The following is a 19,298-nucleotide window of genomic DNA, read 5'->3' on the forward strand; positions in this document are numbered from 1 at the left end:
ATGCGTATCGGCAAGGCATGGGAAAATGCCGATTCAGATCCAGTTAAAAAAAAACTCCGCTCCGTGTTTTCCAAGGCACCGATTTAAATAATACATTCCACTTTTCTGCTGCTCCCTAATTTCCGTTCCGCATTTTCCAGCACACCTTCAACACATCCACAGGTCTGTGGATTCTCACGCAGTTGCTTTTAGCTGCTGGCATTACACGACAGGCTCTTCTCACTCTTTTCTGTGTCTCCCTCTCACAGACAGCAAGCGCACCTTCTTACACACGTCACATACTGTCACGTCATACGTCACATACGTATACGTCCTCTCCCAGCAGAGAGGTAGCAGCATGGCTAACGTTAGCTGTGATGCTAGCGCAGCCGTGTGACCAACGTTCTCTCTAAGGTGCGCGCTTGTGCAATTGCGCACTGCTCAAGTGTCCTCTGCGCATAGCAATTACATGCCACGCACAAAATCAAATAAAAAAATAAGCGCATAACAATTTTCGACACACGGACACGACAGAGAAAACAGTTTTCGTCATCATTGTTCAAATATTGTAACGTCTGTCAAGACGCTTATCTCCATTCGGTGCCACACGCCCACACTATCAAAATGCAGAGGCAAACATTTCCAGATCAACACCGTATGAAAAAATTAGTGATTTTTTTTAGTTGTGATTTCCTTCTCTGCATGAAAGTTTAAAAGTAGCATATATTAATGCAGTATGAAGAAGAATGTTTTAATGTAGACATGCAAGCATTGAGGGCTTCACGGTGGCAGAGGGGTTAGTGCATCTGCCTCACAATACGAAGGTCCTGAGTAGTCTTGGGTTCAATCCCGGGCTCGGGATCTTTCTGTGTGGAGTTTGCATGTCCTCCCCGTGACTGCGTGGGTTCCCTCCGGGTACTCCGGCTTCCTCCCACCTCCAAAGACATGCACCTGGGGATAAGTTGATTGGCAACACTAAATTGGCCCTAGTGTGTGGATGTGAGTGTGAATGTTGTCTGTCTATCTGTGTTGGCCCTGCGATGAGGTGGCGACTTGTCCAGGGTGTACCCCGCCTTCCGCCCGATTGTAGCTGAGATAGGCTCCAGTGCCCCCCGCGACCCCAAAGGGAATAAGCGGTAGAAAATGGATGGATGGATGCAAGCATTGAAAGAAAATTATGAAAATCAAGACTACATTTCCTGCAAATGGGTGCATTTCTACCCTATATTTTAACTTTAGATTTATTCTCATATCAAACTCTTTTGGCTGTCTTTTTGACACTTACATCCGGCGCCCCCCTCCACACCCCGGATTATAAATAATGTAAATAATTCAATGTGATTATCTTGCGTGATGACTGTATTATGATGATAGTATATATCTGATAGTATATATCTGTATCATGAATCAATTTAAGTGGACCCTGACTTAAAAAAACAACTTATTGGGGTGTTACCATTTAGTGGTCAATTGTACGGAATATGTACTTCACTGTGCAACCTACTAATAAAAGTCTCAATCAATCAATCAAAACACATAGAATCATCGTACTGATGTGATTATATGCATCAAGTGTTCATTCAAGGCTGAGGCAAAATATCGAGATGTATATCGTGTATCGCAATATGGCCTTAAAATATCGCAATATTAAAAAAAGGCCATATCGCCCAGCCCTAGTTCAATGATGCCATTTCTGTTTGTCACGTATAATTTTGTCTATTTTGTGTTTATCCTTGAATAAACAGGTCAGTTTCTTGTTACCAACCATTGTGTATTATTCAAACTCCCCTAATTCCGCTGGCTAGTTGTTATCAAGAGTACTAAAACCCTTTTCAACATGATTCTGACAACTAAGTAGGCTAAATAACTTTAAACTTTAATACATGCTCGGATAGGCCAGTATCAGTCAGTATCGGTATCGGTCAGTATCGGTATCGGATCGGAAGTGCAAAAACAATATCGGTATCGGATCGGAAGTGCAAAAACCTGGATCGGGACATCCCAAGTCCACATCATTCAATTTACTGTGGCATGATCTTAAATTAATGAATTATTGTGTCCATTAGGTTTCGCTAAAACAACAATTACTTCTCTACTTCAAATTTAAAGACAGCATAAGTCCAAAGACAGTTAATAATAAAAAAGGTTAGTGTTTTTCAAACCTACCATTGTTTCTGTGTTTGACTAATTTCACTTGATCAAGCCTTTCCTAATATTCCACCTGACAAAATATTAAAGTTATTTATAATTTCTGCTGATATCTTATTGGATCTAAATCAGTATCAGCCAATACTCAAGGCCCCCAATATCAGTAGAGTATCGGAATAAAGTTGTGTCTGGAGTTTTAGCATTTTTAATGCCCAAAATGTATTCAAGTGCCTGCCACCTTGTACTTCAATTTGTATTTCTTATGTATATATTTTATTTTATTTAGTAATTTCATCCTTTGGGCATCACAGTGGAAAATAATATAGTGTGGGTGCCTCACAATAAGAAGGTCCTGGGTTCGATCCCTGGGCTCTGGGTCTTTCTGTGTGGAGTTTGCATGTTCTGCCAGTGACTGTGTGGGTTCCCTCCGGGTACTCCGGCTTCCTCTCACCTCTAAAGACATGCAACTTGGGATAGGTTGATTGGCAACACTAAACTGGCCCTAGTGTGTGCATGTGAGTGTGAATGTTGTCTGTTTATCTGTGTTGGCCCTGCGATGAGCTGGCGACTTGTCCAGGGTGTACCTCGCCTTCCCGAATGCAGCTGGGATCGGCTCCAGCACCCCCCCGCAACACTGAGAGGGACAAGCGGTAGAAAATGGATGGATAGGATGGAATTTCATCTATTGGAGAATAACCTGTCAGCAGATTTCATTTTTTGTGTTTAATTTTAAAAATCATTAAACACAAAAGCTAAATTTACTGTTCTGAGAATGGACCAAATTGTGTCATTAAAACCGAAGTACGGTACGTACCGAACCATGATTAAGGCGAACCGTTACACCCCTTGTGATTACTCAGTCGACCTCAACCAAGCTCTAATTCTTGAATGATCAAATCTGTGGAATTATAATAATATATTGAAATTCAATGATTTGGTGTGTTTACAAACAGCTACAGTCATGCACATCAATCCATCCATCTATTTTTCGCCGCTTATTCGAGTCTGGGTCACGGGGGCAGCAGTCTAAGCAGAGATGCCCAGACTTCCCTGTCCCTAGCCGCCTCCTCTAGTTCCACAGGGGGTACACCAAGGTGTTCCCAGGCCAGCTGTGAGACATAGTCCCTCCAACGTGTCCATCATGCACATTGCAAACTGTAACCTGATACCCAAGAATGTACAACAATTATTCTCAACAAAAGAGAAGAAATATAACCTTAGGGAAAAATGTATTTGTATGCACGTACAACACTTAAAACCTTTAGTATGTAAAATTTAATTATGGAATTGGTTAAGCAATAAAGTCAAACAAAGTATGGGGAAAATATGGGGAAATAACTACAAATTCATTAATTGTTACTAAAAAAGGTCAATTAGGATAATACATAATGATAGATACAGAGAACATACAAACCATTTATTTATTGAATCAAGAATATTGAAATGTAATGATTTGATTAATTTACAAACAGTTAAAATAATATACAGAGCAAACTATAACCTGCTACCCAAGAATGTACAACAATACTTCTCAACAAAAGATGAGAAATATAACTTTAGAGAAAAATGTAACCTAAAACATTTGTATGCACGCACAACACTTAAGACTTTTAGCATATTAGTATGTGGAATTAAATTATGAAATTGATTAAGTAACGAAGCGAAACTATGTCCTAATATGATCAAACTGTTCAAACTACAAGTGTTTACAAAGTACAAAGAAGAATACTACTGGTAAATATCTTGAACACGAGTAAAATAAAAAGGAGATAATATCTATCTCATCAAAAGTGACTTACCTTGTTATGAAGAAAACTGTTGTTTTAACACTGCACCGATTGTAATGTATAAAATGTTTGAAATGTGTACATACAGAGTACAGGCACTGAACAAAGTCATTGATAGGGAGTGGAAAAGGGGTTCGATTAAATGAGCACTGCTTCTTCCTACTCCTTTTTGGATATATTGTAATGAAAATGTAAAGATGTGATGCAACATTTTGAAACTATATACAGTATGTTCAAATAAAACCAATCTCAAAGTACTATTATGATCCACTTCAGAGGTGGGTAGTAACGCGCTACATTTACTCCGTTACATCTACTTGAGTAACTTTTGGGATAAATTGTACTTCTAAGAGTAGTTTTAATACAACATACTTTTACTTAAGTATATTTATAGAGAAGGAACGCTACTTTTACTCCGCTACTTTTATCTACATTCAGCTCGCTACTCGCTACTAATTTTTATCCATCTGTTAATGCACGCTTTGTTTGTTTTGGTCTGTCAGACAGACCTTCAAAGTGCCTGCCTTACTGGTGACGTTTCACTTTGTTCCACCAATCAGATGCAGTCACTGGTGACGTTGGACCAATCAAACAGAGCCAGGTGGTCACATGACCTGACTTAAACAAGTTGAAAAACTTATTGGGGTGTTACCATTTAGTGGTCAATTGTACGGAATATATACTGTACTGTGCAATCTACTAATAAAAGTTCCAATCAATCAATCAAAAGTGTGAGGGAAAAAAGATACTTGTTTTATTTCAACCGTACCGTCAAAAGCCTCAAGACTGACCGCACATGAGGACGTTCCTGTCTTCACAATAAAAGTGCCGCGCCATCGCGCCTGCGCTTTCAAAACAAGAGTCTCCGAAAGCCAGCGCAAACAAGCTAGCAAGCTACGGAGTTTAACGCCAATATATTTCTTGTAAAGTGTATAAAAACGAATATGGAAGCTGGACAAATAGGATGCCAAAAACCCACCACTTTCATGTGGTATTGTACAGAAAGGAGGAACTTTTCTTCTCCTCCATTTGAAAACGTGGACGTTATCATCACGACTGTCTGATTACAATCAATGCAAGTCATCAGAATCAGGTAATACACCAACTTATATTCTAGTCTTCATTAAAGAAAGGAATCTATATGTTAAACATGCATGTATATTCATTAAAACACCTTTAACATGTAAACAAAAACAGCAAAATAAATACTTATAAATTATATACTGTATATATCAATGTATATGTATGTATATATATATATATATATATATATATATATATATATATATGATATGAGTGTGTATGTTACTCATCAGTTACTCAGTACTTGAGTAGTTTTTTCACAACATACTTTTTACTTTTACTCAAGTAAATATTTGGGTGACTACTCCTTACTTTTACTTGAGTAATAAATCTCTAAAGTAACAGTACTCTTACTTGAGTACAATTTCTGGCTACTCTACCCACCTCTGATCCACTTTAAGAAATTGTTCAAACTCCAAGTGTTTAAAAAGTACAAAGAAGAAGAATCCTGACAAACATCGTGAGACTTAATAAAAGATGAGATAATCCTATTAATCTCATTATGGGATTCACAACATACACTATTTAACTATTTATTGATGAACAATTAATTTATTATGTATTTGTTTATTCAGATTCTTAGCACAGGATTTGAACAAATGTGTTAAAATTTGCTATAAAATTGAAAGGGGTTAGGATTAAATAAACATTTCTTCTTCCTACCCCTTTTCGGACATGCTATAATGTGAAACCGGAAATATGTGATATACTATTTCGTAACTTTTTGCAGGCTCCAAATTAACTAAACTATAACCATAATATGATGATGATGAAAAATAATTGTGTGTACAAAGGCGTTAGTGCGGAAGCTTTCATCTTATTCACAAAGTAAGGGAGATGTATTTTCTGTTTTCTTGCCATCTGGCAAACCTCTGTGAAGGCACTGGAACAGAGCCAGGTCATGCCAGCGTATGTTAGTAATTAGCTGTTACCTCAGTTAAATCCCTAATGGGGTTAGTCTCATCCTGGTCTTGTGCCTTCTTGGCTTGACCACAGTCCCTCATGTGGGATTTAAGAGTGGCTGCATTTCATAAAGTAGCTTCAGTAAAACTAATTTCCCTAATTCTGTTTTTTGCCTAATATCCATTTGCATCGTCCAATGAGGTCAATCCAAGGAGAGATTATACAAATACCTCAGATTATAGACCCTTCCCCCCCCCACATGCTTTGTTCTCCTGATCACACTGGTTTAATAATCCAAAACCACTTTACAATTGATAAAAATCCCCCACTGACAGATGATCAGTGCAGATTCCAGATCTGTTGCAGATACATGTTGCCCCTTTTTTTCTCTTCGTGTAAATAAACATTTTCGAAGAGCCATCCATCCATTTTCTACCACTTGTCTCGTTTGGGGTCGCGGGGGGTGCTGGAGCCTATCCCAGCTGCATTCGGGCGGAAGGCGGGGTACACCCTGGAGAGGTCGCCACCTCATCGCAGGGCCAACACAGATAGACAGACAACATTCACACTCACATTCACACACTAGGGACCATTTAGTGTTGCCAATCAACCTATCCCCAGGTGCATGTCTTTGGAGGTGGGAGGAAGCCGGAGTACCCGGAGGGAACCCACGCAGTCACGGGGAGAACATGCAAACTCCACACAGAAAGATCCCGAGCACAGGATCAAACCCAGGACCTTCGTATTGTGAGGCAGATGCACTAACCCCTCTTCCACCGTGCTTTTCGAAGATGAAAATAAAAATCCCATTTGACATTGAATTTCACTTCCTCAGCCGTATCTATCTTTAACACCTTCAGCATGTAAAGGTCAATTTTAATGAATTTGAATATCTTTTAAAAGGCCATTTAGTTCAGTAGTTCAATTCAAACAATGAAACTTATATAGTCTGTTTATATTTTTCGTCAAGTTTTTGTATACCGTTTCGGAGCTTGGTCCGCATTGCCGGCAGTAAGACAGGCACGTTTCCAGTGAGGGTTGGACTCCGCCAAGGCTGCCCTTTGTCACCGATTCTGTTCATAACTTTAATGGACAGAATTTCTAGGCGCAGTCAAGGCGTTGAGGGGTCCGGTTTGGTGGCTGCAGGATTAGGTCTCTGCTTTTCACAGATGATGTGGTCCTGATGGCTTCATCTGGCCAGGATCTTCAGCTCTCACTGGATCGGTTCGCAGCCGAGTGTGAAGCGACTGGAATGAGAATCAGCACCTCCAAGTCCGAGTCCATGGTTCTCGTCCGGAAAAGGGTGGAGTGCCATCTCCGGGTTGGGGAGACCCTGCCCCAAGTGGAGGAGTTCAAGTACCTAGGAGTCTTGTTCAGAAGTGAGGGAAGAGTGGATCGTGAGATCGACAGGCGGATTGGTGCGACGTCTTCAGTAATGCGGACACTGTATCGATCCGTTGTGGTGAAGAAGGAGCTGAGCCGGAAGGCAAAGCTCTCAATTTACCGGTCGATCTACGTTCCCATCCTCACCTATGGTCATGAGCTTTGGGTTATGACCGAAAGGACAAGATCACGGGTACAAGCAGCCGAAATGAGTTTCCTCCGCCGGGTGGCGGGGCTCTCCCTTAGAGATAGGGTGAGAAGCTCTGTCATCCGGGGGGAGCTCAAAGTAAAGCCGCTGCTCCTCCACACCGAGAGGAGCCAGATGAGGTGGTTCGGGCATCTGGTCAGGATGCCACCCGAACGCCTCCCTAGGGAGGTGTTTAGGGCACGTCCAACCGGTAGGAGGCCACGGGGAAGACCCAGGACACATTGGGAAGACTATGTATCCCGGCTGGCCTGGGAACGCCTCGGGATCCCCCGGGAAGAGCTGGACGAAGTGGCTGGGGAGAGGAAAGTCTGGGCTTCCCTGCTTAGGCTGCTGCCCCCGCGACCCGACCTCGGATAAGCGGAAGAAGATGGATGGATGGATGGGTTTCGGTAATCGTACAGTCAAACAATGTGCGTAACAAAGTAGTTTGTTTGCCAGCACATAATAGAAAAAATTATTGGTGACTACGTTTTTGAGTACAGCTACAAAATAATCCACAGAAAGTTGCTGGTAGGAATGGGTACCAAAACCTGGTGCCAACGTAAACGGTAGTAACTAGACGGTAAATAGAAGTAGCTCCCGAAGCCTCAACTTGGTGCCAAATAAATGCAATCTCAGCCACCTGCAACAAGTGCCTGGCGGTGATATTGTGCAAGTAACGTCTTTTAAGGAATGTAGTAGTAGTAAAATTAAGTAACATCTTTTAAGTCATATAGTAGTAGTTATATTGTACAAGTTAGGTTTCATGAGTAATGCAGTAGTAGTAGTAATGATATTGTACAAGTAACGTCTTGTAAGGAATGCACTAGGTCTTGCAAGTAATGTAGTAGTAGTAGTAGTGATATTGTATAAGTACAAGTAATGTAGTGATAGTGACAATGTACAAGTAACATATTGTTAGTAATGTAGTAGTAGTGTTATTGTACAAGTAACATATTGTAGGTAATGTATTAAAAGTAAGGTACAAGTAATGTAGCGTCAAAACAGAAGCATACAGAGTCTGACTCTGGCTCTTTATTGCCAACCTTAACATAGCAACAGCAGTCCTCAGTACATCGCTAGTAGCCACCATCGGTAGCTACAACAACACGGCACTTGCTTGTTATGCACCAATGACGGTTACGGCGAGCAATAAGCTTTCATGAACCACCGGAATTGTGAGCGTCAACATTACAACATAAGCAAGTTGTTTTTTGCACATTCTCTATCTTCTTTAATGCTGCAATAATTTTGTCGATTTTTTGTTGATTATATTTCCTATTTTTGAATGTATTACCTAGTTACCATTGAATATATTTACGTATAGTACTTCAATTACTAGTCTGTTGAACTTGAATGTCACAAACTTGGACACTGAGCGGGACCAGTGGTAGTAAATGGATGCATGAATGGATGAATGGTTTTTTTCTTTGTTTTTTACAAAAATGTGCATTTTCTATTTTTCCAAGCACTGGCACTGATTTAAAAGTACGGATTTCGTACGGGTGATTAAAATGTAAAGGTCCAAAGGCCGTTCTTAGTTTTGAGTGCCAACAATTTGATAAAGAGTGTGAGAAGCACTATTGAACTCAGTAAAGAATTCATAGCATAGTGCAAGGTGGTTCCACTGTCCTCTACTCTACTATATTTGCTTCTCGTCATCGTTGCAAACAAGATTCTTCAATAAATTTAAAAGTGATTTTAAATGTTAATTTATGAATTTTAGGTATTTTTCATTATGGCACGTAAAATTCTAATTATTGTCTATAAAATGTTTGGGTGTCTAACGGATTTGTTGGATTTACATGATTTCTTTAATGGGAAAAATGCTTTGGTTTTCATACGATTGGGTTTTTGTCTGACTTTAGTAATGCATTACAAACAAAAATGTATCTTTGCGTAATATTGTTCACTACTAGGTTTGTGATCTAATCCAAAAACTAACTGCAAACAATTCCTGAACCTTTACTTTAATTGGTCTCTAAGTCTTAATTGAAATCCTGCAAATCGAACAACTTTTACAGGATATTCTACAGTAATTTATTGAGATGTTTGTTTTAGCAGATTATAATTGCTGCACAACAGGTAGAGAGGGAGAGCAAAGAGAGTGGAATACACAAACAGTAAAAACTACAACTCAATGATTGTTTGTTTGCTCAATGTAGTGAATTGTTTCTGCACCCAACAGAGAGAAATCACTAAAGCAAAATGCTTCCACCTCCATGTTTTTGCTGTAATATATATTTTTGGAGGTTCCTCTGTATGTCTGTCAATTATAGACCGCAGAAATGTTTTTTAAGGCGTTTTTGAAAAAAAAGTGAATGAGCAACCTATCAAATCAGCTTTTATTTTCCATGTGTGTCCTCCTGCAGATATTGTCCCGGATGTCTCCCACCTCCCTGAAAATAACCTACAAGCAGCTGCAGGCCGGTGCTACGCTAAGCCTGCAGGACGTGTTTGTCATGGAGTATCGCCTGAGCCAGGCCTGTTTGGTAAAGACCTCCACACTTGCAAACACCTCTTCCTGTTTAGAAGAATAGCTTTTATTTCAACACATTGTTTCCATGCAGTTACAAACAACGCATGTTCTTTCTATGTTGCAAACACCTCTTCCTGTATAGAATAATACCTTTCATTTCAACACATTGTTTCCATGCAGTAACGCATGTTACAAACAACGCATGTTCTTTCTAACAGCACCTCAATGGATGGATATAGGACATTTTGCAGTATGAGGAGTTGAAGTTACATCTGTTCTTCAATTCTACCTAAATGTATAGATACAAATCATCAATGTACACCAGGGCTATTCAACTGGCGGCCAGGGAATAGATAGATAGATAGATAGTACTTTATTGATTCCTTTAGGAAAGTTCCCTCAGGAAAATTAAAATTCCAGCAGCAATGTACAGCAACGTTCCCTCTAAGGTGCGCGCCGCTCACGCGTCCTCTGCGCACAGCAAATTAATGCCGCGCAGGAAATCAAAAATCCCATCTGAACTTTAAACAAAATAACCACATTACAATTTATTCTGTATGATTTTGCAATGCAACTCTGTGAGTGACATGTGACAACAAGAGTGGCCCCAATGAATAAAACAATCTTTGTCAACACAGTTCAATTATGGTCTGTCGAGACACTTTACGGACAGGAATTCCATCAATCACTTTATTGATCAAAACTGTTTGTAACCACACCAAAAACATGAGTAAAAAAAACTTGTATCTATAAAAACTGGTCATTTTCTGCCATACAAACCAGGCTTAAACCAACTTTGTCATCCGTCGTTTCAACAGAAGCCGCCCGCTCCGTCTCACCTGCACCAACACACGCACTCATGGCACTTAGCCAGTGCTGCGTTTATGGCCACACAAAAAGTCGGACAACCCCAACGCCACACATTGTGTAAATGCCAGGTTGTAACACTCTGACTCCTCAATCAGATGTGTGCTTATTTTACTGCCATTTATTAAGAATGTTAATCTAAGGATATTATTCTTGAAATATTGTCACTAGATTTCATAAATACTAATAAAAAGATGTATTTTACAGGAACTAAATGTAATCTCTGAAAGGGGTAACATTTCTTTTAAAGGCAGGACCCGCAGCCAGACATACAATACTAGCACATAGGTCATGAAAAACATGTTTTTTGTTATTGTCATTGTAAGAGAGCAAAATCACTTATATCAGAAGATTATTTGAATAAAACATTTCAATTGTTATGATGTCAGGTTTGGGACAGGTGTGACGCTGGTGTGGCCAGAGTGTGCACGTCTGATGTTGCTCACATGTGCTCCACTAAATGCTCAGGGAGTTTGTGCGTTTGCTCACACACATTAAAAATTAAAGGGAACATTGGTGTACAGAATTGAGATCAAATTTAAAAAGTAAATAATGGGGGTATAAATGGAAATAAAATAGTATATAACCATATCGGCCCCTGAGTTCAATTCAAAACTTCAAATTCCTAAATACCCTAGTGTGCTCCTGTTGTATGGAGGAACTTGGACCACTATAAACAAATTGGCAGATCCTTGCGTTAACATTTTAACTTTGCTATCAAACAGAACACTGGGGTCTAAATTTGTGATTTACATAACTGAGGCGATCCTCAAAGGCACCCCTTTGAGTCCTTTCCTTTTTGGACAAATTTATGTAACCAAGATGTTGCTGTAGTTTGTTTAGTTCAGATGCAGTCAGTAGTCATTTGTTCAACGTCCTTAGTTATATTACTGGTGTTCCTCAAGGTTCCAGTTTAGGTCCTTTGTTTTTCATCCTTTGGGCTATTTAAATGGTGGCCTGCCAGTTCAGTTAAAAAAACCTGCAAGACAGAGATTTTTGCAGCAGATTTTTAATAACCTTATAGAGTGCTGTCATTAAAATGATCTTTGATTAGCTTTTTTGCTATAAAAAAGAAAATCAAAAATCTCCTGTAAAGGATGCTGGTTTATATAAAATATGACTAATTGTGAAGGGAGAAGTCCGGCGCCCTGGTCCTTAGCTTTCTGAAAATGTGGCCCCTAAAGCAATTTAGTTGAATAGCCCTGACTTACACCAACACATTAGGGTGTGTGTGTTACTTGCGCTGTCATTTAAGTGCATCGTTAATAATGATGTCACTGTTGATGTTTCATAAGCTACAATCTATATGTGTTTGTGCAACTTACTGTAAATGTATCACATCAATTCTAAATTGTTCAGTTTCATTCGAGATTAACACTGTGTGTGATGTAATATAACCATGGACTTGCTGAGCTAAAGAAGATTCCAGCTCATTTTATTGTTTTTGTGGCTTTGCAGCGGGGCTGTGACTTTTACGAGGGCGTGAGAGCTGGTAAGTTGCAATTACTTTAAAATATTTATTAAGGTTTTATATGATGATTATTTCTCAGGGGTGCCAAAACATCCAAATCTCTATGAATACATTTTTAAAACCCAGTATAGAGTTGTACCCTGCTTCTGGTTGGAAGTCAGCTGAGATAGGCTCCAGCTTTCTCGCAACCCTATTGGGGATAAGTGGTATAGAAAAGGGATGTTTTTTTGAAAATGCGCTTTTTTAGGCCACTTACTTGATACATACATCAGCAGCCAAGAGGAGCTTTTGTAACCTGTTGTGAAAAGTTTTTATTCAAATTTAAATCCCAAATAAAATATTGTTTTGATTCGATTCTGAATCAAAACGTCACCCAATGGATCGGAATCGATTTGAATCGGGTGCTGTTGAAAGATTCACGTCCCTGTTATTTATTAATAAAGTTAACCTTTACTAACTTATACATGGCAAAAGTTAATGGCTAGCTGCTGTTGAAAAACTATTAAGGCTATAGATGTGGTAGTAGATTGAAAATCTCAGTAATTTACAGCTGTTTACTAAAGATATACAGTTTATAATTCCATTTAATGTACTGACCCGAACGTAATGATCAATTTTGAGTATTTTAATTCAGTTTTCAACACAAGTTAAAGGGGAACTGCCCTTTTTATCATTCACAATCCCTATGTGAGACAAGAACACGCATGTTTTTCTCTTTTTTATGCATTCTAATTTGTAATATTCGTCCCATACTTCACAGCACATAAAGCCCTCTAAAAAAACATCAAAAAACCGACAACAATACTGTATTTACATTATGCATGTTTGGCGATATTGTTATTACAAGAGCTAAGGCAGAGGAACTACTTTTAGCGACGCCATCATCACAGAGAGGTCATTTATGCAACTATTGAAATACTGAGCCGGTGAGTTGCTGCATCACCTCTGAGTTGGTGAAAGTTTGTGCTAAACTATAAATCATGCCTCTCACCTGGATAGTAGAAGGTTGTGGCTTTTAGCCAAGAAGTTGATCGACACAAAAAGACGCTCATTTGCGTCACCTTTTTTTTAAAATTTTACCTCAGGGAGGATTATGCTGAATTAATCATCTAAACGGAAACACAAGTCATGAGAGCAGACATTGTTCAATATGTGATTGTTTTATTATGTTCATAGTTTGAATTTCTTGTTTAGCACTTAGCAATACAAATACATGATGCTTGGTGTTTCACTATAGTATGATCTGCTAAGCACTCAGCGTTCTAAACTTTTAGCTAGAGATGTCCGATATTATCGGCCAATAAATGCTTTAAACGATAAATGCTTTAAAATGTAATATCGGAAATTATCGGTATCGGTTTCAAAATTATCGGTATCGGTTTCAAAAATGAAAATGTATGACTTTTTAAAACGCCGCTGTGTACACAGACGTAGGGAGAAGTACAGAGCACCAATAAACCTTAAAGGCACTGCCTTTGCGTGCCGGCCCAGTCACATAATATCTATGGCTTTTCACACACACAAGTGAATGCAAAGCATACTTGATCAACAGCCATACAGGTCACACTGAGGGTGGCTGTATAAATAGCTTTGTAACACTGTTACAAATATGCGCCACACTGTGAACCCACACCAAACAAGAATGACGAACACATTTCGGGAGAACATCCGCACAGTAACACAACATAAACACAACAGAACAAATACCCATAACCCCTTGCAGCACTAACTCCGGGACGCTACAATATACTTATATATGTTTTTATCCTTTTTTATTATGCATTTTCGGCAGGTGCGACTTATACTCCGAAAAATACGGTATATGTTCTTGTCTCACACAGGAATTGTGAATGAGAGGCAACATTTAGAAAAATAATTCTGATTCCCCTTTAAGTGATATTTCTTGCTTTTACGTTTTACCAAGCTTCAGTTCCTCCAGGATTTGGCAACGTTGCAACTGTGCCAATGTATGCGAATTCAACCAACACCTGCAAATTTCTCCAATCCCCGCAACGTCCTGGCACATTTTGGCCTATCATCATCATGTTGCCCAATTTCATTTGTTTCTGAACAGCGCTCAAACGCGCACGTCAAATGTAGAAGTTTCTAGCGCACTGAAAAGCTGCTTGTAGCAGGCATCTGCTACATTAACAACCCAAAGCTACATCACTCTTCCAGTCTGTTCGTTTACACTTTGGACATATTATCTTACATTCATTACATTTCCATGCACTTATTTAGTCTGATTTCTCAAATAGTTAATTTTTTGGTATTTTAACACCTACATGTGGAGTCCCAGTGTCAATACACACTCTCTAATGCGACTATTGGTCATACGCCGTGTGCACTGGGAGGCGCTTATTTCCTTTTAGTGTATTGCTTTTCCAGGCATCTGCTGCTCGTTAAGTTAACAGCCTAGCGCTGTTGTACATGATGTCTGCTGTAATATTGACACAGATTACAATCTTTACGTCTGCCGGCGATGCTGATGTTAAATAGCAGACAGCATAAATAAATGATCATTAATTGTACTACGAACATGACATGACTACAAGGAATGAATCGGAGCGGATGCAGCAAAGAAAGACTTTTGAAATGACAATGACAATAAAGGGAATCAATCTACTGTATATAGCCAGTGGTTCTCAAACTTCTTTTTTTTGACCAAGTACCACCTCAGAAAACACTTGTCTCTCCAATGACCATCATTAAAATGCAGTAGCGTAGTAGGCCTAAATATTCATTAAAAACAAGGCAGTGGGTTTTATTTTACCACTATATTTAATGTTTTGGTCACTGTAACATTACACATAGTAGGAACAGTAACACTGTTTGAATATAGGAAAATAAAACATGTCACGTCAATACAATATTTGATGAAGTGATTTTTTTGAGAACTACTAGATGGAGCCTGCGTACTACACATCATCTAGACAGATTATTTGTGGTCCCTGTGACCACACATTTCAGTCTGTCAAAGAACACTTAAAATATTGATCACAAATTTGTAAAATATGTACAAAACTTTTTTTTTTTTTTTAAAGCTGCCACAAACTCAGGCATTTTAGGCCGCAACAATCACAAAAGTCCCCAAAATTCTGAAGGTACTGATCATGCTTCTTAGCTACTTAGCAGTTGTTTGACCCTCTTTTAGTCATGAACATTACACACATTATCACAACTTTTCCTTCTCGCAAGGCTATGTTTACACTACTAAATAAGAACAGATTGCCAAAGGACTAGGGATGGGTACCTCACATTTGAACAGCTACTCAACGGTACCAATTTTCTGTACCTTTGTGTGTGTCCATCTGGTAATAAATGTTCATTTGTTTAATGATAAAATATCATCTCTATTAAACATTTAACACTGAGCTAATGTTATATCTTGTTTGCATGCATTCATTTCAGTTTGTTTTAGGTGTGTTGCCGTAGTCAGGAAGTAGTCTTTGCCATTATGTCTTGTCTTTGTTGAGACCTACAAAGTGTTTATTCTTATTGTACTTATTACACACCAGCGGTTTGAATGTAACATGCTTCTTATTTGTAGTTTTCATTAACAAATGTAAAATTGTTAGTGCTACTCAGTAGCATGTACAGTACAGGCCAAAAGTTTGGACACACATTCTCATTCAATGCGTTTTCTTTATTTTCGTGACCATTTACATTGTAGAGTGTCACCGAAGGCATCAAAACTGTGGAGTTATGTTACCTAACAAAACATGGTGAAATAACTGAAAACATGTTTTATATTCTAGTTTCTTCAAAATAGCCACCCTTTGCTCTGATTACTGCTTTGCACACTCTTGGCATTCTCTCGCTGAGCTTCAAGAGGTAGTCATCTTAAATGGTTTTCCAACAGTCTTGGAGTTCCCAGAATTGTTTATCACTTGTTGGCCCCTTTGCCTAATCAGAGCAAAGGTTGGCTATTTTGAAGAAACTAGAATATAAAACATTTTTTCAGTTATTTCACATTTTTTTGTCAAGTACATACCTCCACATGTGTTCATTCATAGTTTTGATGCCTTCAGTGACAATCTACAATGTAAATAGTCATGAAAATAAAGAACATGCATTGAATGAGAAGATGTGTCCAAACTTTTGGCCTGTACTGTTTATGTAAATTAGCATCAAGCTAGCACATTTTTAAAAGTGATGTTTTACTTTTCAGTGTTTTCTATCAGGCATACTTGCTTTGTTGGCTTGTATACTATGAATACGCCTGTTTGATCTGTTGCTGAGTCTTCAACCAGACGTGACGCCACATGCAACAAAATCGATGTATGGTACCGTTTGATTTTATGTGAAACGGTACTTGGTAGTACCGACGGAATTCAGTCGATACATGTAAACGCACCAAATTCAGTACCCATCCCTAGTGCTAATATTACTTCTATGGTTGATGTGTCTCTGAGATCTTTTTTAAGTTAACATATTTCTGTTTTAGTTCTGGTTGACAAGGATCAGAATCCCAAATGGAACCCACCAACTTTGGAGGAGGTGTCTGACCAGAGTGTGGACCAGTGCTTCTCTTCGCTTGGAGAGATGGATATGTCTTTTTAATGTCATCCGGCACCTTCACACTTAGAGCACATTAGGATTGTAAAGAGAAAACAAAATAATGTATGCGTGTGGACAAAAATCGTCTAAGCAAGGAAATAATGATTGACATTTTTTCTAGAATTGTGCAACCCTACTCCAGAATTCTTCTCTTGCTCTTTTGTGTCTGTTAATCAAGAAATGACTGCATGCCATCCTGTGATCATGGATAAAACTGCTAAAAACCTTTTAATTATATAACAATGGTATTATTTTTACAATACCACACCGCAGATGGAGTCCTAAACTGTAATTTTACCCTAAATATGTTCAAAATCATGTATTGCCATTTTAAAGAAATAAAGAATACATTAAAACATATTTTATTAGAAGACAGGAATCAAAAGGTTTACAGCCTGTAGAAATGTACACAATTATTATTGGTGAGCCAATTAAAGCTGACCAGGGACTTAAAGCATCCCCTTCATTGCCATGGCAACATTGGACCTTCATCTCCCAATACTTATTAGTGTTCAACATGACTGTACATTCATTTAGTTTCCAGCTAGGTTTTGACAGCTAAATGATCTGCTGTAAAAGATTGTGTTTACCACTTGACAACTGTAGGCGTAAACAGAATGATGTCAACTGACAGTCCTGCAGGAAGTTGTATATGAGGTGACAATGTCAATGATGAATGTTTTGTGTAAATGTGAGACAAAAGTCAAAGTTTAAAGTAGTCACCACGACAAAAAACTCTGGCGTTTATTCTTTAGTTCTTGGCAGTGCTGTGATGAGCCGCTTGTTCACACACATCTCCTTATATGGATCATACAGCTGCAATGATGGCGCGCATCTCTGCTTTGTGTTCTCTCAAGTCCTAGCAACACTTTCCAAACACCTTTAAATCATCAATGTGTATAAAGCCAAATCCAATTACAGCTCAAAACAGAGGGCCAAGACGTAGTGGTGGAAAAAATGTCTTCAGAAAGGAGACGGCACTCGATTTCCGCTAGCTGTTATTATTAAGCTATAAAAATTAGGGGTGTCCCGATTTGTTATTGATATTGGATATTGGTTCGACAAAGGCAAAAAAAAACAATTATCGGATTATATCATCATGCATCTAAAATCTCCGATATTAGTGTCAATACAAGCAGCCCTGTAGCATGTTTACTTGTACAAAGTTGGACAGCCAATTAACATCTAAATGTCCTCCAAAAAGCGCATGTGGTTGGACTTTTCTTGCACAATATTTTGTCAAGTCGGTTACAAAAGGTAAAGGCTATTAGTAGATAGTAACTACACACCAGCTAAGTACACAATAGCACACAAGCTAAATATATGTAAAAAGTGTCCTAAGTTGAACAATATTGCAGTCTAAAATAAATTTGTCAATATAAGCATTGACAGCGCTTCACTTTTACCACATTTTATGTTGCAGCCTAATTCCATAGTGGAAAAAAATAATTGTTGTCCTCAAAATTCTACACACATCACACCATAATGACAGTGAAAAAAAGTTTTTTAATTTTTGCAAATCTATTTAAAAACAACTCAGAAATCACATGTACAAAAGTATTTACAGCCTTTGCTATGGGGCATCCTGTTTCAACTGATCATCTGATCAAAGCTGCATCAATTAAGTATTGACGAAAGGCTGTGAATACAAGTGATTTCTTTTTTTTTTTTTTTTTATTTTGAATACATTTACAAAATTTTCTAAAAAAAATAAAAAAAACTTTCACATTGTGAGGTTTTGTGTTTAAAATTTTTGGGACAAAAATGAATTTATTACATTTTGTAATAAGGCTGTAACATAAAATGTGGAAAAAGTGAAGAGCTGTGAATAATTTGTGGATGCACTGCATTACTTACATATACACAGTCTCCAAGATAGAAGTATTAGAAAGTATCCAGTAACAAACGTGTCCTAATCATGAGATTAATATCATTAATTATTGTGGTCACTAGGCCAAAAAACAATTACCATTCAATTTCATTTTAAAGACCACATAAATCCATTTTAGTTCAATTGGTGGGATTTTTTATATCTTTAATTATTCTCAGTTTGAGTAATTTCACTTGGTCAAACCTCTTTTTAACATTCCAAACTGCAAAATTATAAATAAAAATATATATATATATATATATATAAATATACATACATACATACAGGACTGTCTCAGAAAATTATAATATTGTGATAAAGTTTGTATTTTCTGTAATGCAATTAAAAAAACAAAAATGTCATACATTCTGGATTCATTACACAACTGAAATATTGCAAGCCTTTTATTATTTTTAATATTGCTGATTATGGCGTACAGCTTAAGAAAACTCAAAAATCCTATCTCAAAAAATTTGAATACTTTCTCAGACCAAGTAAAAAAAAAGATTTATAACAGCAAAACAAAATCAAACATTTGAAAATGTCAATTAATGCACTCAGTACTTGGTTGGGAATCGTTT

At 38.1% G+C, this 19,298-nt stretch overlaps 1 protein-coding gene across 1 annotated transcript in view; it reads left to right on the plus strand.

The window, feature by feature from the left end:
* Positions 1-18,734, plus strand: part of hibch (3-hydroxyisobutyryl-CoA hydrolase) — a 46,396-nt gene extending 27,662 nt beyond the window's left edge. Inside the window, exons 12-14 of the mRNA XM_061926206.2 lie at positions 9,843-9,962; positions 12,275-12,308; positions 16,735-18,734. Of these exons, the coding sequence (XP_061782190.1) occupies positions 9,843-9,962; positions 12,275-12,308; positions 16,735-16,850 (270 nt within the window). The 3' untranslated portion in view covers positions 16,851-18,734. The remainder of the gene's footprint in view (positions 1-9,842; positions 9,963-12,274; positions 12,309-16,734) is intronic.
* Positions 18,735-19,298: the final 564 nt, after the last annotated feature.

This window comes from Nerophis lumbriciformis, linkage group LG31 (assembly GCF_033978685.3).
Source record: "Nerophis lumbriciformis linkage group LG31, RoL_Nlum_v2.1, whole genome shotgun sequence".
In the NCBI taxonomy this organism is placed as follows: Eukaryota; Metazoa; Chordata; class Actinopteri; order Syngnathiformes; family Syngnathidae; genus Nerophis; species Nerophis lumbriciformis.